This window comes from Rhamphochromis sp. 'chilingali' (assembly GCF_963969265.1).
Source record: "Rhamphochromis sp. 'chilingali' genome assembly, chromosome: 6".
Taxonomy (NCBI): Eukaryota; Metazoa; Chordata; class Actinopteri; order Cichliformes; family Cichlidae; genus Rhamphochromis; species Rhamphochromis sp. 'chilingali'.
In genome coordinates, this window is record NC_137933.1 from 1319005 (window position 1) to 1338546 (window position 19542).

General features: G+C 41.5%; 1 protein-coding gene across 2 annotated transcripts in view; it reads right to left on the reverse strand.

Moving 5' to 3' along the window:
* lrrk1 (leucine-rich repeat kinase 1) overlaps positions 1-19219 on the reverse strand; it is an 86876-nt gene extending 67657 nt beyond the window's left edge. Inside the window, exons 1-6 of one of the 2 annotated variants that reach the window (XM_080884373.1) lie at positions 19078-19219; positions 16840-16939; positions 11340-11530; positions 4940-5111; positions 3215-3394; positions 892-1028 (exon numbers count right to left, since the gene is read on the reverse strand). In XM_080884373.1, coding sequence (XP_080740499.1) covers positions 892-1028; positions 3215-3394; positions 4940-5111; positions 11340-11530; positions 16840-16909 — 750 coding nt within the window. In that variant the 5' untranslated portion in view covers positions 16910-16939; positions 19078-19219. Of the gene's footprint in view, positions 1-891; positions 1029-1978; positions 2451-3214; positions 3395-4939; positions 5112-11339; positions 11531-16839; positions 16940-19077 lie in introns of those variants that run through there. The other variant, XM_080884374.1, reaches the window with a different exon arrangement.
* Between the last annotated feature and the right edge of the window lie 323 nt (positions 19220-19542).

A 19542-nucleotide genomic window follows, 5' to 3' on the forward strand; every position in this document is an offset into this window, starting at 1 on the left:
TTATTTTATTACTACCTGTAATTTATTGCTGTTTACTTGTATTTGCTTAACTGTTTACTAAATGTTTGAGGTGTGAAATAAACAGCAATGGAGCAAAATATGGGCGCGTGTGGTTGGAGGGTGTGTGTGTGCACGTGTGCACGCGCGAGAAGGAGGGGCATCATTTTTCTTGTAAAACAAGGAGGGGCCCAGCAAAGAAAGTTTGGGAACCACTGCATTAAAGTAACTTGTTGTGGTATAGCACCACTTGTATGTGATTATTTGTGTGGTGGAGTCAACAGATCACTTGGTTGTGATTATTTGTTGCTACGTTTGGTTTTGTGTTGTAGCAGGTCAGGTAATCATTTTGGGTTTGACTGTTGTGCTCCTTTGTGTTGGTCACATGTTACTTTTTGTGTGTTCAGTGTGGCGACTTTAAATCCTCATGCAGGGGCATCCATGCTTAAAGATGTGAACACTGTGCTTCTGTTAGCTTTTACTTTTATTTCAGGTTTGTGGATCAAGGACCTGAAGGCTTCAGAGGGGCTTTTAATAAATGTAGGGGTCCTAGAGTACTTTTGAGGGAGGAGGTGTTACGTCCCTCTGCAGCCCCTAATTTATTAGGGCTTTAATTATGTTTTGACAGTTGTGGTCACCCATATAAGGCTGGCAGTTTTGGTGGAAACAGGTTAATAACATTTACTTTCCCACACAATAAAACAATGAAGTTACCTTCCTAAATAAGTACTGTATAAACTCTCCGTGCTATAAGTAAGTCCTGCAGAGATCCTGAATAGATATCTGACAGGACATGAAGACCAAACATGGAGATAAGAAAAAAGAAATAAAAATGTGATCAACAACAGTAATCTCCTTTAACAGCCATGCATTCACTGGATAAGCAGCACGGACCTTGTCTCCTTCTGCCTCGTATGTTTCCTGCAGTTTCAGTCTGAGAATACGTTTGCTGAAGGCTGGATGGTCCATAAGGGTGTATGAAGAGAACCCTGCTCCGTTTTGCAGCAGGAAGAGAGCGATCTCCTCATTATCTACAAAACAAAACACAGTCTTTACTTCATATGGACATGTTGTCCAAACACATAGTCCTTAGAAAAACTAAGCACACCCAGCTTTCTAAATTGAACCCTCACATCACTGTGGAGGAAGTCTAGCCTGCTCTTCTTTACAGCATTACTTCAGGCTTGATCTGTTGCAGATTAGCTGGTGTGTGGGACACCTGTTGGGTACTCGGCTCCACATTTGACTCTGAAGTACTTTGGTATACAGGGGAGTTAATTGCATAGTCTGAAGTCAATTTGCTGTGAATTGTGTTAACTCACAGCTGTATGCTCCAGACAAACTGCCAAGGTTTGTGCACGTGGGTTTTGATTATCGATTAAAATCGATTCTGGCTTGGACAACGTGATATCGATTAATTAAAAATGGTAAATGGCCTGTATTTGTATAGCGCTTTACTCGTCCCTAAGGACCCCAAAGTGCTTTACACATCCTGTCATCCACCCATTCACACACTGGTGATGGCAGCTACATTGTAGCCACAGCCACCCTGGGGCGCACTGACAGAGGCGAGGCTGCCGGACACTGGCGCCACCGGGCCCTCTGACCAAATCCTGAATCGATTTTTGAATATAAATTTATTTTGCCCAAAACACCAGAATCTCAGGTTAAACCTCACAAAATTCCTACAACCACCAAACATCTAAAACAGTAAATGAGAGCAGGAACACGGATTCTGCACAAAGGGTTAAACACAAAACGTGGTCCACGCATCCGGATCAGCGAGATGCCGCTAGGGCTGTTCGATTTTGCATAAAATGAGAATCACGATTTTTTGGCTTAGAATTGAGATCACGATTCTCTCACGATTTTCTTTTCCAGTATAAATATTTATCGCACTTATTAACTGCACATCAACTTCGTAACAGTTGAGACTGAACATAAAAACAATAAATAAACATAAAAACAACAAATGTCTCACGTTTTGTTGCTGCAAAATGTTGTACTGCTTGAGATTCGGTCTCCACCGTTGCTCGACGCTGCGTGTACAGAGCAGGTAGTGCAACAATAGAAAAATAGTTGCGGGACAGCACTGTGTAGCGTTTGTCTAGGGTGTTGATCGTTTTCCTAAATCCCTCGTTTTGCAGTGTTGATGGAGCCATATCTGTGGTCAGGTGATAAGTGATAGCCTCCGTAATGTCTTTGTGCCTGCGGGAGGTCGACGGGTATAGGGAAGCGCTGTATAAGGTTCCCGTTATTGATGTTTGGGTGGTTGACCGGGACGGATTTTCTCCTGTCACTTTCTCGTCATCCCTGACGTGCTCTCCGTGGTTTTTTCCTGCTAATTTTAGCATCACACGGCACAGCTTCTGTATCACGTGGTATAAGGCTCCGCCCTCGTCATTTGTTGAGCAGGAAGAGTGAGCGCTTGTTTTCATGCAGAGTACGTCCCGGATCAAAATGCGCTACAATCGTCATTTTTTTTTTTTTTTTTTTTTTTTAATCGTTGTCATTTGGAAATGAGATCGCACATAAGTATGAATCGAGATCGCGGTTTTCTAACGATTAATCGTGCAGCCCTAGATGCCGCCTTTCTCACCCGATGGCACGACGTGGACACGCCGTGGAGGCTGAAAGCTGACAGCTCACTGATTGTTGGCGCTTTGTGTTTACGTCCTTTTTGCGCTGATTCTGAAGCTACAGGTTTGATCTCTCTCCAAACAACACCGACTGAACCAGCAGCCACAGACGATCCAAACAACGCTTCACATAAACATCGTCACGATTTTCCTCTTACTTCCACCACGATAAAAATCACACTTCATGTAGAGCTCTCTCTCTCTCTCTCTCTCTAATTGAGAATCAAAACCCACCCCTACTTGTTACCCAGCAGTCTACGGTGTCGGCCGCTGGTTTTTTTGTTTGTTACTTTTTTTACTTACTTCCGACAAGAAAGCCTCATTTCTGCTGTTCAATACTGAACAAATTTAAACTTTTTAAAATTATGCAAAATTGTAAAATGTTTCTGACTGTCTGAGGCAAAATTTCCTCGATTCAAATCGAATCGTGGATCGAATCGAGTCAGGACCTTGTGACCTCGTGCTATATAAATAAAATTGTCACTATCATCATTTACCAGGATGAAAACATTTTCTTCTATTTTGAATTTGTGATTTGTTCTATTGCTTTCTAGACTCTTGTGTGAGTATATCCTTACTTGCTTGTGAAGCAGCATACAGTGGCAGGCCAGTGATGACAGCAAATTCATCGCTATGGATTGCACAGTCCTTGGCGTCAGCATCATAGCTCTGGACCAGCAGACGAACCACATCGAGGTGACCCTCCTGGCAAGATGTGGCCAGCATCGAGTTGAGCAAATCTTTCCTCAGGCATGGACCTACCAAGAGCGGAGTAGTCAGAACAGGATTGTTTGCCAGTGATTTGTTACTTATTTGTTTTTGAAAAGTTGATGAAATCAAAAATAATAAATAGGCTCCCAGTTTAAACAGGTTTGTACTGCTAAATCATGTGCCATGGCGAATGCAGATGCTCTACTGTTGCCTTTTCTGTTCAAGACAACCTTAATAACCCCACCATGGTCCCACCAGTTACTTTATCAGGTTTACAGTCCCCGCCCATCTCTTCTTTCCACTACAAACACAGTGTCGCTGAAAGATGGCGCTTTCTTCACAAAAACCTTGAATTAAATAGTTACTTATGAATGTGACCAAGTGCTTTTTGCAGTGTTCAGATTTCTCAGCATTACTGCAGGGTTACAATATAAAGCGCCTTGAGGCGACTGTATATATATGAATGAAGCTAAACTGAACTGAACTTAAAAACATAAACAATTCTTCCTTCATCCATTTCAATCTAATCAAATAAATTGAAACAATTAAAAAGAAAATGACATTTTTTCCCACAAACGTCCTCAAAGGTAAAGCTTCATGTCTCATTAGATGCTGAAAACACGTTCGATAGAGTAGGACCATCTTTTCCGTGCTCGAGAGAAATTCAGCCTCGAAAAGAAATTCATAGCCTGGATGAGCCTACTTTATTCTTCATCACTTGCATCAGTTAGATCCACTACCAATCACTGAGACTTTTATCTCCTGCAATCGCTAATGAAACTTTAGCTATTGTGCTCCGATGTAATCCTCAAATCTGCAGGTGTGGTGAGGAATGGCTTCGAGCGGAGAATGTTTGTAAGCTGATGATTTGCTTTTCTATGTTTCTTGGCCTGATTAATACCAAAAGTCCTCTCGGTCCTTAATTTGTTTGTTACGTCCCTCTGCAGCCCCTAATCTCCTCCATGTTTTCAGCTGGTGCTAATTGGCCACACCTGGTCAGGTGTGGATAACAGCATACCTGAGGCAGGCTTCCAGGGAGCTCACCTGTCTTTGCCTTGATGGCAGCAGCCATTTTAGCCAACCTGGTATTCAACTTTAAGAAAAACACCTCTTCTCACTAACACTCTGGTATTCATCTTTTTTTTTAATGCTACGGCTTTTGAGCACATCGTTCAATTCAATCTCTGGCTACAAACTGAACTTGTCCAATCAATGCTGCAGCTTGCAACTCCCCATTTTTCTTTTACTCATAAGGTAATCTATTATTAGTCCATTAATCTGCTGAAGATAATCTTGAGTTACTTGCTGGGGGAGCAGGTTTATGGCAGGGTCAGGCTTCTTTTACATGTATAGCTACTTTGACCTACAAGTTGTTTGTACGTGGTAATAACTCTGTAACCGTACTGTTTGCTGTGATGTGTAAATCTGAAAGGTTGTCCATGCACTTGCCATGGTCCTGTTAAGGACCAAGTGGCCAACATTTCGCTGTTGGTGGTCATTCATTTTATAATGAATAATTAATACCAAAATAATACATAGGGAATCTATATATCCACATAGGATGAAAGTTGGACTGTATGCTGTACTCCTACCGGGAACATGGTCCAGTAGCTCCTTGACCAAGTCGGTGTGGCCATAGTGCGCTGCCAAAACAGCAGGGTTGCTGTTAGATGGCTCCAGAGGCACAGGGATGCAAGCCTCTTTGAGGAGGTAACACACACTCTGTCGATCACCATACTGAGTGGCCACACACAGGAGACGTACCTGTAAATTAAAACAAAAATGAGGAAAAAAAGGATATCTTCACTTATATATTCACTTACGCTAACATAGGAGATCAGGATAAACAGACACATGAAGGAACTTGCCAAGTTAACCCAAAGTTCCCTGTGTGTTCAAGTGTCAGGGCAACACGGACAGGGGTTTCATGGATCACATGACTTTTCTTTCACAGATAATTATCAGTGTGAGTGCTGACTACATAGCTGTTATCAAACCGGGATAAAAATCTCTAAAGATTGCTAAAACATTCCAGTAAAATGCAACGCTTGTTAAAAGGACAAGATGAATTAGGGAACACAAACATTTTATTTCCAGTTTATAGTTTTATCATCGAGTGTGCCCTCAGTGCTGCTGTTTATTTCTAAAGGTGGCAACTGCCCCGTTACAGCTCTGAGACTTTCAACTGGACACATTTAAACATTAGAGCTCCCACAGCCTAAAAAACGAGACGTGGAAATTAGATGTGATTATATGTCACCAACTGACAGTGATGGGAATGACGGCGTTACAAGTAACAGTGTTACTTTTTTCAGTCAAGAGTAATCTAACTAATTACTATTTCTATCGTTACAACGCCGTTACCGTTAACAAGAAAATGCGGTTGTGTTACTATTTTTCAACAAACAGACAGTTGAAGCCCTCTTCAGCTTACTGCATCTTATATCAGTTGCACGGAAGCAGCTGTAAGTAATCTGGGCGCTACAGCTTTAAGCAGCTGCGCGCTCCCGCGGACGGCGATCACTTTTTGGCACAACACCTGGAGCTCAGGGGGCAAAAGAAGAATAAAGTAGTCGTGGTAAGCCAATCACATGACCACTTCAAGATGACAAAGCAACAATGTGACATATACCAGTTGATAAATTGTGTTGATAGGCCACGCAAAACCCGAGTCATGATAAACAATATATACGCCTGTTTGTTCCTGAATAGTTTCATCACGTACTGTCTAAGGACAGCGCAGCGAGCGCTCTCAGCTTATGAACAAAAACAGCCCCTTTGGTTTGTTGGGAAAATGCACCATGTCGACCAATCCAAACAAATGATCTGGCAACATGACATTTGGTTTTAGGAGTGAGGAGGGAGGGAGGGAGAGGGGGGGGGGGGGGGGGAGTGAGGAGAGAGAGAGAGAGAGAGAGAGAGACTGCTGTCTGCAGTATCAGGCTGTGATGTTCTCCCTTATAGTGGCACAAATAATTTGAATGTAGAACACCTGATTGTTATGTAAACAGTTTGAAATGGTTATAAAAAAGCTAAATGGCTGCAAATAACTTTGTTGTTTGCAAAACTTGTGCGTATGATTTGTAGAGGAAACTACAGGAAACATCAAAAGTAGTGAAAACTGGACCTCAGAGGGTTAAACTTTTTTTTTTTTTTTTTTAAAGTAACAATAGTTACTTTTCAAGTAATTAATTACTTTTGGAATCTTGTAACTCAGTTACTAACTCAGTTACTTTTTCTAAGTAGTAACTAGTAACTATAATTAGTTACTTTTTCAAAGTAACTTGCCCAACACTGCTAACTGAACAGATAACCTTGGTGTCAGACATTTCCATAACAATTAGACTTTTAATGAGTTCACTGAATTGTTCTTTTTCCAAGATGGAATGATTGCACACCATACATCTTTTATAACGTTCAAAAACAAAAGACAAAAAGAAAACAAATGAAAAAAGAATGTATATACAAGTTAGAATTTCATTTCTATAAGCCACACAAGGTCAAAAGTAGATATACAGACTCAAATAAACACTACCACACAGAAGGTTGGACATTCAGTGGTTTTTCTCTTTTTACTACTTTATACATTGTAGATACAAACTGAAGACATAAAAAATATGGAATTATGTAGCAAAGAAAAAGTTGATAAATAACTTCAAATAGATTCATCAAAGACTCACCACTGCTGCTGAGGATCAATGCTGAGGCATCAGCCTTAGAAACCACAAGTTAACTGCACCTCAGATTAGAGCCCAGATAAATGCCACACAGTAGCAGATACATCTCTACATCTCTACATCAACTGTTAAGAGGAGACTGTGTGAATCAGGCCTTTATGGTCACATAGCTGCTAAGAAACTTCAACTAAGGAAAAGCAACAAGCAGAAGAGATTTGTTTGGACCAAGAAACACAAGGAATGGACTTTAGACCAGTGGAAATCTGTGCTTTGGTCTGATGAGTCCAAATTTGGGATCTCTGATTCCACCTGCTGTGTCTTTGTGGGAAGCAGAAAAGCTGCATGGTACATACACAGTTCCCATCGTGAAGCATGGAGGAGGTGGTGTGATGGTGCTTTGCTGGCGACACTGTTGGGGATCTGGTTTGCATTTAGTTGGACCATCATTTATTTTTCAACAGCATAAATGACCCCAAACACACCTCCAGGGCTGTTTGACCAAGAAGGAGAGTGATAAGTGCTGCACCAGACGGCCTGGCCTCCACAGTCAGCAGACCTAAACCCAATCAAGATTGTTTGAGGTGAACCGCAGAGTGAAGGCAAAAGGGCCAACAAGTGCTCAGCATCTCTGGGAACTCTTTCAAGACTGTCAGAAAAAAATCTCAGGTGATAACCTCACGAAGCTCATGGAGAGAATGCGAAGAGCAAAGGGTGGCTATTTTGAAGAATCTAAAATATAAAACATGTTTGGAGTTACATCACACTTTTTGTTTACTACGTAATTATAATTCATGGCTGCCTTTCCTCATAACAGCCATCCTTCAAGATTCTCTCCATTTAAAGCAATGCATTATCAGGGATTGTAACATCTAGTCCTTTTACTGAATCATAATTACCATATATCTGCAGGATAAGCAGATGCCAACTTACATTGTCCACCGAGGTCGCCAAACTTCTGCAGAGTCAATCGCTACAGACTTCCAATCTTCATGTGGCCTTCAGATAAGGTCAACAACAGTGCATAAAGAACTTCATGGAATGGGCTTCCATAGACGAGCACCTGGATCCAAGGCTTACATCACCCAGTGCAACGCAAAGCATCAGATGCAGTGATGTAAAACACTCCCCCACTGGACTCTAGAGCAGTGGAAAAGTACTCTCTAGAGGTAATCATGTTTTTCGGTCTGCAAGCAATTGGATGTATATGGGTTTGGCGGTTGCCAGGAGAACAATAAAGAGTGGGCTGACATCATATTAAACCTTATGCAAGGAATGAGAATGGGATGTCACTCAAGTTCATGTGTGTGAAAGCAGATAAGCATACGTTTCTGATAATATAGTGCATGTTTGGAAAGTTAAGTGGGGTTTCTCTCACCCCAACCGGCTGCGGCAGATGGCCCCGCCCCTCCCTGAGCCTGGTTCTGTTGGAGGTTTCTTCCTGTTAAAAGGGAGTTTTTCCTTCCCACTGTTGCCAAAGTGCTGCTCATAGGGGGTCATATGATTGTTGGTTTTTTTCTCTGAATGTATTATTGTAGGGTCGACCTTACAATATAAAGCGCCTTGAGGAGACTGTTGTTGTGATTTGGCGCTGTATAAATACAACTGAACTGAATGGAAAGTCCTTAATGTAATAATTAGCAAATCCTCAAAATGCATCCAGCCTAAAGATGGCACGTGGAAAAATTCCATGAAAAACATTAGACAGGCTTGGATAAAGAATAAAAGAGCTGAGGTCCTTAGTCCTAAAGAACATATCCAACTAATGGAACCAAAATCAGCATTCTGTACTCAATGAGCTTTATATTTAAATCCAATAAGACTCATTCACATGCCTCACAGGTGGAGCATAGTCAACTAGAATCAGACAGGGGGTCTCAATCAGACACAAACAAGCACATTAAAACTTAACAAATGTTTTCTAAACACATAAATTGATATCAATTGGGGTTTTGTTTACTCAAACATAATATTTCTCTATAGCAGATGGTGAGAGATAGCAGGATAGCACAGATTTTTGTGAAACTGATGTTTATCCATTTGCAGTTATATTATAACACCCCCCAGTGGGCTTGTTACTGGGTGTAATAAGTAACCTGTGCATAATAGCTTAACTTTTAGGTGTGTTGTGTCAATATCTTATGCCAAGTCCTTTAATTTTATTATGATTACACCTTAGTTGCTTAGATTGTGTTGGATTCACCTTCGTCTTAGTGACACTGTGACACACCATGAGTAAAACAGGTTGCTGCCTTGATGACAGTCGTCCTCTTAGTAAATAGACCAGATATCATTTTGAAATATAAATTGATGTGCATCTCCATCCATTCACACCTATAAATAGATTTTTGGTTTTTCAAGCTTGGCGACTGTGCCACAAAATAACGTTTTTATTTTTTCCGCCTCCAGATACCCTGCTATACTTGCACAGAGTTTCACAACATTACCACGTCATAACGTTATAATAAAATAAAATTGTGAAACCTCTCTCCAGTTATGAATCTCTGTCTTAGTGCAATGGCAAGTATATTTCCTGTTTCACCTGTTCCTGTCGTTGCTGGAACAGAGAACAACAACCACCATTGTTAGCAGTCTCTGACTGACATGTCTCGTTATTTGTCACTTGTAGTACAGGTGAGACATATAATTATGAGTTTTGTAGATATTCCATTATAACTACCATAGACGCCAAATGAAACTGGAAACTGTTACATTTGCTCTGACAGAATGTGTCTGGCCCTCCCCCACGTATTTCCAAACTTCTTTGCCCTAGCCATGCACTCCGCCTTTGTAAACATATGCGAAAAAGTGGGTCCATGTCTAAGCAGCTTCTATAGAAGTGCAGGTGGCCTTGTGCTTCTGTCCATATAGTGCATTTCATTCATTACCTAAACCAACTCAAAATTATTGCTGTCGCCAGTCACAATGAAAGCAATATCCCCAAGAAATAAGAAAAAAAAATCCATTAAAGACCAAACACAAGACTTCAAAAATTCATCTGGAAATTTCATTACAATATACCTGTAACGCTTCTCAGTCATCCAGGTCATGGTGATCCAAGAAGCTTGGAAAAAAGTGACGGGACTTCTATACATTTCTTGAAGATGTTTCACTTCGCTTAAAGAATTAAAGAAAGTCAGTCGCTTTTCTTTCCAAGCTCCTTAGGTAACACACCTGCCCCCAAGGCAGGTGTGTTACCCAGAGGTATGTGGGTGTGGCAAATGAAGTAGTGTGTGTTACTTTAATGAAGTAGTGATCAGGGTGAGGGTGCATTGTTAAGTAGTCCCACAGCGTGGGGAAAGAAACTACTGTCATGCTGTGAGGTGTTGCTTCTGATGGGCAGCTTTCCACCAGAGGGGAGTGTCACAAACAGTTCATGACCAGGGTGTGAGGGGTCGGCAGCAATCCTCCTTGCACTTCTTAGTGTGTTGGTGGTGTACAGATCTTGTAGGCAAGGCAGGTTGCACCCAATCACCTTCTCAGCAGAGCAGATGACATGCTACTGTCTGCCTTTGTCCTTGGTAGAGGCAACAGCATGCCAGATGGTGACAGAGGAGGATAGATTCACTGATGGAGAAGTAAAACTGCACCATTAATGACTTTGGCAGTTTTTGTTTATTTTTGCCAGCTGGTGCAGGAAGCACATTCTCTGCTTTGATATCCCTCTGCTGGGATATGATAGTTCCCAGGAATTAGGAGGAGTTCCTGGGCTAGTAGTTGTTTTACTGCCTGCCCATTTCCAGAGAGAAACAGAGTCACGAGCTGAAAACTGCTGTTGTAGCAGTTGAATACTGAATAACTATGGCCTTGGATATGGATTGTAGCAAAGGGTCTCAACACTTAACGCTCCAATGTGTAATGGACGCAACCGCCTAATGAAGCTAACTGAACCACGTCCACAAAAGGCAGAGAAGCGACCCTGAGGCCACCAAAGTGGAAGCCATTCACTACTTGACTCAGCATGTAATTAATTTGTGTGAATGTCTTTAATATACTGCTTAGAGATGGTGGTGACCAATGACTGCAGAAAACAGTCATTGGTGGTGGCGCTCAAAGTGGAATGGCTAAATTCTTATCAGTCCCTAATGTGTATATACAAATACTCGTATTTGATTTTTTTTTACTCTATAAAGAATTTTCAGTACTTTACAATAACAGTCAATTTTAATTTATAATTGCATTCATAAATTATTTATTATAAATTATATTTATTTGTAATTTAGGCACATACTTACCAGCGTACCACTGTAACACTAGATCCAAACTTGCATAAGAGATTTTATATTTATAGCCTACACAGCAGTGTAGTGATACTTACCCCATCAATGCGCGGTGTCCCAGCACTGCACACCACACAGCATGCTTGTTGAATCAGCTCCCTGGCAACGTCCTCCTCTCCATCTTCATATGCTGCCTGGATGTTTTTAAAAGTGGGGTGAGTTAGCAGTGTAGAACAGGGCCCAGTATCCTCCACCAATGACACCTTTGCTCCCATATCCTCCCCAGGGCCTGTCAGGAAACAGGACAGTCAAAAAATGAAAAGAGAAAAAATAAAGTGCATTTGTAACTAGGATCTGGACTTTACAGAGGCCTGTGGCCGGTTAAACACTGTATTACTGTAACCCTGTTATTAGCATGCACCCAGAACTGGGTCATCTTATTTAAAGAGTACGCTCATGGTATGAGCTAAAGGGGTTTTGTGTCTCTCACCGACAGACCACAGTACGTCAGGCTGAAGGACATCACGTCTGACACTGTGGTCAGCAGCACAGGAGCACCACAGGGAACTGTGCTGTCCCCTCTTCTCTTCACCCTGTACACCTCTGACTTCTGCTACAACTCTGAATTATGCCACATTCAGAAGTTTGCAGACGACACAGCCATCATGGGGTGTATCTGGGATGATCAGGAAGAGGAGTACAGAAGTCTGGTGAGGAACTTTGTCGCATGGAGTCACACAAACCACCTGCAACACCTCAAAGACTAAGGAACTGGTTGTGGACTTCGGGAGGTCCAGAGAAGGTCCACTGCCGGTTCAGATAGAGGGGGAGGAGGTGGAGGTGGTCAACAAGTACAAGTACCTCGGGCTGTGGGTGGACAATAAACTGGACTGGTCATGCAACACAGAGCACCTGTATAAAAAAGCCCAAAGCCGACTGTACTTCCTCAGGAGGCTGAGGTCTTTTAACATCTGCAGGAAGCTCCTGAGGATGTTTTACCAGTCGGTGGTTGCTGGAGTACTTTTCTATGCTGTGGTGTGCTGGGGGAGCAGCACAGCAAAGAGGGACTCATCCAGGCTGGAGAAACTGATCAGGAGGGCTAGCTCTGTGGTCGGCATGAAGCTGGACACTCTGGTGACAGTGGCAGAGAAAAGGACATTAAAGAAACTGATGGACATTATGGACAATGCTGGGCATCCTCTGCACACGGCCATTAACAACCAGAAGAGTCTGTTCAGTGACAGGTTGCTTCTCCCCAAGACAAGAACTAACAGACTTAAAAACTCCTTTGTCCCACACGCCATCAAACTGTTTAACTCCTCTCTGGAGGGGAGAGGGAGGGGAAACAGGAGGACAAAGGAGGGGGGAACAACTAAGCTGTAGTGCCTCTGCACCTCACTGTACAATACCTTTTGTGCAATACTTTTTGTAAATAGTCAACAGTGCAATAGACTCAATACTTGAAATGTGCAATTCACTTGTATTTTTATTCCTATTTATCCCCTTCGTATATTTTATTTATATTGTCTCTGTGTATATATATATATATATATATATATATATATATATATATATATATATATATATATATATATATATATATATATATATATATATATATATATATATATATATATATATATATATATATATATATATATATATATATATATATATATATATATATATATAAAAAATATTCTGTAACTTCTGTCGGTGCTGTGCTTTTTTGGAAATCGAATTTCCCAGAGGAACCCACCCGAGGGATTAATAAAGTTCTATCTAATCTAATCTAAAGCACAACAAAGATTGTCTCTGATGGCAGATGTTAAGAAGCACTTTTTACTGTACTTCTATACATCATTAAAAAAACATTACTATTTAAAAATGGGGAAAAAACCCAAACACTAATATTCTCGTATCAATGTCAACATTCAAGATTCCACTCAGATTTTTATTATTTAAAGAAAAAAGAAATGCATGCTGTTAATTCTGGAGTTGCACAGGGAACTCAAATGCCTGTGCAGGTTCTCATCCAGGTCGTGGTAACCCAAGGAGCTTGGGAAGAAAAGCAACCAGGCTTCTTGTTCTTTAAGTTTCTTGAAGACATTGAAAAGCTTCTTCTGTTTTAAGACCAAATGGTGGACAGTTCGAGGTATTTCCAGGCACCTTAACATCCACTCACATCTTGCGTCAGTTGATCTCAATGGGTCACATGACAGGCTGAGGCAATGGTTTCACCTGAAACTTCTGCTAATAATGACCCACATGCTTTTCACACCTTATAAGACAATGTTCTGCTTCTAAATTCAGAAAAAACAGATTATTGTACTCGGCCTAAAAAACGTACAATTATGGTATCCAACCAGATACTTACTCTGGGTAGCATAAACTTGGCCTCCACGAACACTGTCAGGAATCTTTGAATTGGTTTTGACCAGGATGTGTCCTTCAATGTGTATTTTAAAAAAATATTTAATACTACTTTTTTCCACTTGCACATTTGCATGCCAAGTATCATTGGCCAAGATACAAACCGCGAGTTGGTCTCTGATGCATCCATAGAGAAATACCCCTCAAAACCATTACAAATGCATATTATATGATCTACAAGTGTAAACAAAGATTGACAAATTTGTACAGTGAATTAGCCTAAGGAGCTTGGAAAGAAAAGTTTCTGGACTTCTTTAAGTTTCTTGAAGGCGTTTCATTTCTCATCCCAGAAGCTTCTTCAGTTCTAAGACCAAATGGTGGAAACTCCCAAATTTAAGGCTTTTTAGGAGTGATCCTAAGAGGGTCCTGGACCCCCAATTGATCCTCTGCCTAATCACACGAGCCAAAGTGTGAAAACGGGTGTGGGTCACAATCACCCAAGGTTTCAGGTGAACCCATTGTGAGACCTTGCCCCAGCCTATCATCTGACTTACTGATCAAATGACCCAAGATATGAGTGGGCATTAGGCGTTGTGTGTTGTGCCATGTGTTTATGAAGTGGCTGTTTGGTCTGAGCATTCCTCGCTGCACTGTACAGCATACACTTGTTGTTACGTTTGTTTTTGGGAGTGTTTTTCTTTCGGATGAACCAATTTCTATCTCAGTGTGTGGCTGAGTCTGAAGTACACTGGGATGTTGTGCTTGGAAAAGACTCATGAGTTTCTCTAACAAACCTGGTACATAAGGGATGACAATATTGTTCTGCTTGTCTTAATGTAGCCAAAAACTGGAAATGAAAACAAAACTTAAAAGTGAAAAAGAGAATTTTATTTATAACTTTAATGAGCCCGTAGCATTTCACAGTTCTCTACTTGACGACATTTGGGCCAAAAAAATTAAGCTCGCATAGATGTGTGCCAAAATCCACAGTTCAAGGTATAGTCGCCTGAGGCTGGATCCAAAAACAAGTCAGATCACCATGTTAAAGTGCCCACCGAACAGCAACTACAAGTTATGATTACAGTTTCTAAGCTGTAAAAAAGAAGAAGAAAAATGGCAACCATCAGAGCTGCCCCCTATTAGATTTCAAAGTCCCATGTCGCTGTGTTATCAAATTATTCAATTCACAAGATTTTCAGAAAACTTGACCTCTGACCATGAGGTTGAGGTCACTTAGATTCGAGCTCATCCAAGATCTTTTTAATTAGATTCACCTATGGTGTCAATTTACTGTTTCCTTGTACTCTGGTAATCACATTCACAAACTCAGACATCTATACCACCCGCTTGCTCCGTGGGTTGATGACAATAAACCATCTGCATCTACAGCTGAGGGGAAAAATTTATAGTCAAAAAGCTGTTTTGGACGATAGCTTCCATAATCAAGACAAGTTCCCAGAGCACAAGAGCCCAAAGAGGATGACTGCAGAGGCAATCGCACCACCCACCAAGAGAAGAGCTGAGAGGCCCAGGAGGGGTCACCCAGGCCCCAGCAAACAGCTGCTGGGAGGGAGCCAATACACACCCGGGCACCCAGACACAGAACCACCAATGCACCAGTGGGCGGGGGCATCAACCAGGGAGTGTTATTGGGTGGGGGATTTTTAGTGCAACTGGGAAACTGGGCTGTAATGAAGGTGTGATGTACTTCCCTAAAAATGCTACCATATAAGACAGAACAATTTAGAGCCATTGCCAAAATTCTGGAAATTAGCCACCTGAACAGCAGTGTTACTCCACAAAAGTAAATTATTACACATGTTTTCTGACTTTTCTTCATGCAGTCTATTACTCAATTACTTGCTGGCGAAAGTAATTTGTTACACCACTCTCTCGTTACTCTGAAAAATCAACTAAAACGCATTGTCACATATTTACCAGCCTATAAAACAAATCTTTTGTTACAGTTGCACACATCAACACAAATCTCTATCCTAGTAAGGACAGATATGCAATCTTTCCTTCAGTTTTTTTGTTTGTTTTTTTACACTCATATGAACAGAGAACCTGTAAAACACAAAGCAAGCATGCATATCAGCCCAAAGATACTTTAAAGCGACCGCCACAGTGATTCTACTTCAGAACCATGAACAAGTAGAAATAGGCTTTAACCCTGGCTGCTCCTCACTGCTTGTGTTACCTGTTGAAGATCAGGCTCTGGCTGATGAATGTTTTATTTTTTGTGAGTAGGAGTAGCGCACTACTGTGATCAATGAACTTCCTCAGGGATTAATAAAGTTTGTTTAATCATTTCTTTTCTGTGTGCCCGGCACACATGTAGCTGAAGAAGCTTTGTAACTGTAATGTGCAGGACTGTGTTACATTATTGGGTGAGATTCCTTTGTGATAAGGAAAACCTGCCCAGATTGATGGGTTCCTAACTTATATATTATTATGTCTGTGAAGGTTCTCAGTCATCCAGGTCATCGTAGTCAAAGGAGCTTGCAAAGAAAAGCGTCTGGACTTCTTTAAGTTGCTTGAAGACGTTTCACCTCTCATCCGAGAAGCTGCTTCAGTTCTAAGGTCAAATAGTGGAGAGTCTTCAAGCAACTTAAAGAAGTCCAGACGCTTTTCTTTGCAAGCTCCTTTGACTATATATTATTATGCAAGTTTATAAAGTTTAAGCAAAATGTCTTTTTTTTTTTTCTTCTTCTTCTTCTTTTTTTTTTAACGCTAAATTAATTTGAATGTCTGTCGTATTATAGTCAGGAAGTCAAAAGATACAAACACATTAGGTTCCTCGTTACAGTGGGGAAAAAAAGAGTAATCAAATTGACTACAAACCAGTTTACAATGTTCCACTGTTCTCCTACCTAATCCCACGTCATCTATTATCATTTGCCACACACTGCAGAGTGAAACATGCTGTATTTGGCAGGAAGAAAATCTAGAAGATGCTTACATGTGTTAAGCGAGATGTCAGGGTGCACAGTTTACTTCACATACAAATGGCAAAAAATAACACTTTTGAAACCATCATAGTTTCAGTTCTTCTTTTTCTAAAAGAAAGAAGTGCTGCTGCCACTTCACACATAGCTACATTTCAGTTTGCAGTAACGTCCTTTCTCAACCTGCCTCATGAGGCCACGACTGCATCAAGAAAACCAAGCAAACCAGCCATGTACATAAGAGAGACACACATAAGATGCTGGGAAGGTTACTTACTGCTTTTTTGCTCCATGTTGCTGGGAATGTCTCCAGAGTCCCGGTGAAGACCAACAGACCAGTAGGACATTCTTCTTGGAGCTACTAGTTAGGTTAACCACTGTTAAAGGAAAGAGGAGGCCTAAATATACCTGTCAGCCTGCACACAGACAAGGTTGCTGTGATGTAGAACAAACACACACTCTTTGAATTCATTAAAAAAGGTCATTCTACCAGTTGATTAGGCACAATTAGCTGTGCAGCCCGAATAATACAAAACAACAACTAAGTGTGCTAAAAGATCAAAATCAAAGAACAGACTTTCAGGTTGAATTCAAAGTATTGAACAAAGGCATTGCATGAAATGTTTAGTATTTGGAGAAATTGTGAAGCGCAGGCCACAATTTAACAAAAATCTTATTGGCCCATTTAACAGAATACATAAAATCATTAAATATGGATTGTTTTTAATACTTGGATGAAAGTCCTTAGTCCTCATAACTATCTAAAGTATAAACTCCCTTGAGATGCTCTGCCAGGCTTATACTACAGTTATCTTCTGTTGGAGCGACCGGGGCTCAGGGGGTTGGGAATCGCATCTGTAACCGGTTCGATCCCCGGGCTCTCTGTCCTGGTCGTTGTGTCCTTGGGCAAGACACTTTACCCTTCTGCCTACAGGTGATGGCCAGAGGGGCCGATGGCGCGATATGGCAGCCTCGCTTCTGTCGGGGCAGCTGTGGCTACAACTGTAGCTGCCTCCACCAGTGTGTGAGAGTGAATGAATAGTGGCATTGTAAAGCGCTTTGGGTGCCATGAAAAGCGCTATATAAATGCAATCCATCATTATTGTTGTTGCTTGCGGTTCTCTCTGCCTTCAGTCAACACGCTGTCATCCATTTGCACATTGTAGCGTTGCCCTATACATTTGACATGATATGGCTAAATATGAGCAAGAAGTATGGTGCTGTAGGATTATCCTACTACTCCTACCAGGACTCACATCATCAATAACCACATGTGTTTGATGGGGGCACAGAGGTAGAGAGGATGCCAAGCTGCTGTGTCTGTGTTCCAATTCTGATCCCCAAGGATCCCCAGAAGGAACCGGTTTCATCTAACTAACAGCCAATAACCTGCCTCAGGACCACATGTAATGTCCTATCAGGCATCATAGTGCCTAAGATAAACAGACATATGGCTCACTACACGAGCAGAGCACTAAAAGGATGGTGATGTCGCGAACAACACTAGAGGCCAACTTCAAGCCAACAGCACAAGCTGCCAAGTGTGGGATTTACCAAGGAGATGTCCTGTCATCAGTACAGACAGATATATATCGTTATATCGAACAGCCCTATATCCTGATAAATATTTTGGTCATATCGCCCTGCTCTACCAACTACAGCAGTTGTTAATAGTCAAAACTGAGGAATCGCACAACCAGAAGACAACACTGCAGTAACACAGGACAGCTACAAGCACCTGGGAATCGCACAGGTAAATGGGAACCATGAAGAGACTACTAGGAAAGCGACAAACACCAAATACCTGCAGAGGGTCAGGCAATGTCCCGAGAAGTCGGATGATTGGGAAGGACAAGATCTGGGCAATCTACGCCTACACCCTACTGTTAGTCAGATACCCTGTTGGCCATAGGAAGCACAGACAAGGAAGCTCCTTACAGAGTTTCACCCCAAGTCCAGCACCTTGAGACTGTACAGTAAACGGAAAGGAGGAGACTGAGCACTAGTGGGAGTCATAACCAGTATCTAGCATGAAATACCAAACATCCAGGTGCGCATCTGGAAGATGGCCTATAACTGTGCTTAGTAAATACCTCAGGCAACAGAAAGCTGGAAGGACAGGCCCCTGCATGTGTTCCATGCTGCATTTTCTAGCGTTAGTCTGGAGTGCCAACATGAGGTATAACGACTGTGACTGTAGCCGCTGACAGTCCAAATGTCTGTGCATGTCTCTGCTGTGTGTAGCTGCGCAGCAATTTTTATACCCCTAGCCAACTTCTGAATAATATCGATAATAACAACAACAACAATGACTGCTGGAACACAAGGTGCTTTCATTTGTGGGACATGTCACAGAAAATGGGGCAGACTTTGAAAAACAGCTTTGTTACTTTTTTTTTTAACAGTAACTCTGTCAAAAAAAGAGTTAAAAAAACAAATCACGACAACTGAGTTAGTGGTTCCTGCTTACCACGACACACAGCACGTCTTAGCACCGCATTAATATCCAACTTACCGCATGCCTGAAAGGTCCAGTGAGAGGCAGAGAGGGTTTTGCAGCGTTGCTGTATATACCAGCCGCGGATTACCTCACAACAATCTTTTACTGGACTTCCTGATTCCACGAAAAAACTTTCCACTCCGGACGAATTTTGAGCAGTCGGGTTGTTTAACACAGAGATTTCCGGTATTAATTTTCAAAATAATATGGATGCCTGGTGTGTTTTTCAAAATAAGGTCCAGAAGGGTTGTAAAGGCTTGTAGAAACGCTTTTGCCCATCAGAGTATGCTTGTAGCTCATAATTATAAAGCCTGGACGGTTTGCCACTTCATTTTACCCGTTAAAGTATGCTTGTAGGTAACATTCACAAAGATAGCATGGTTTGGCACTGACTTTTAGCGGTTCAAGTATGATTCTAGCTCATATTCACAAAGGTAGGATGGTTCGCCACTTAATTTCGTGTTGTGCGCATGCGCAAAA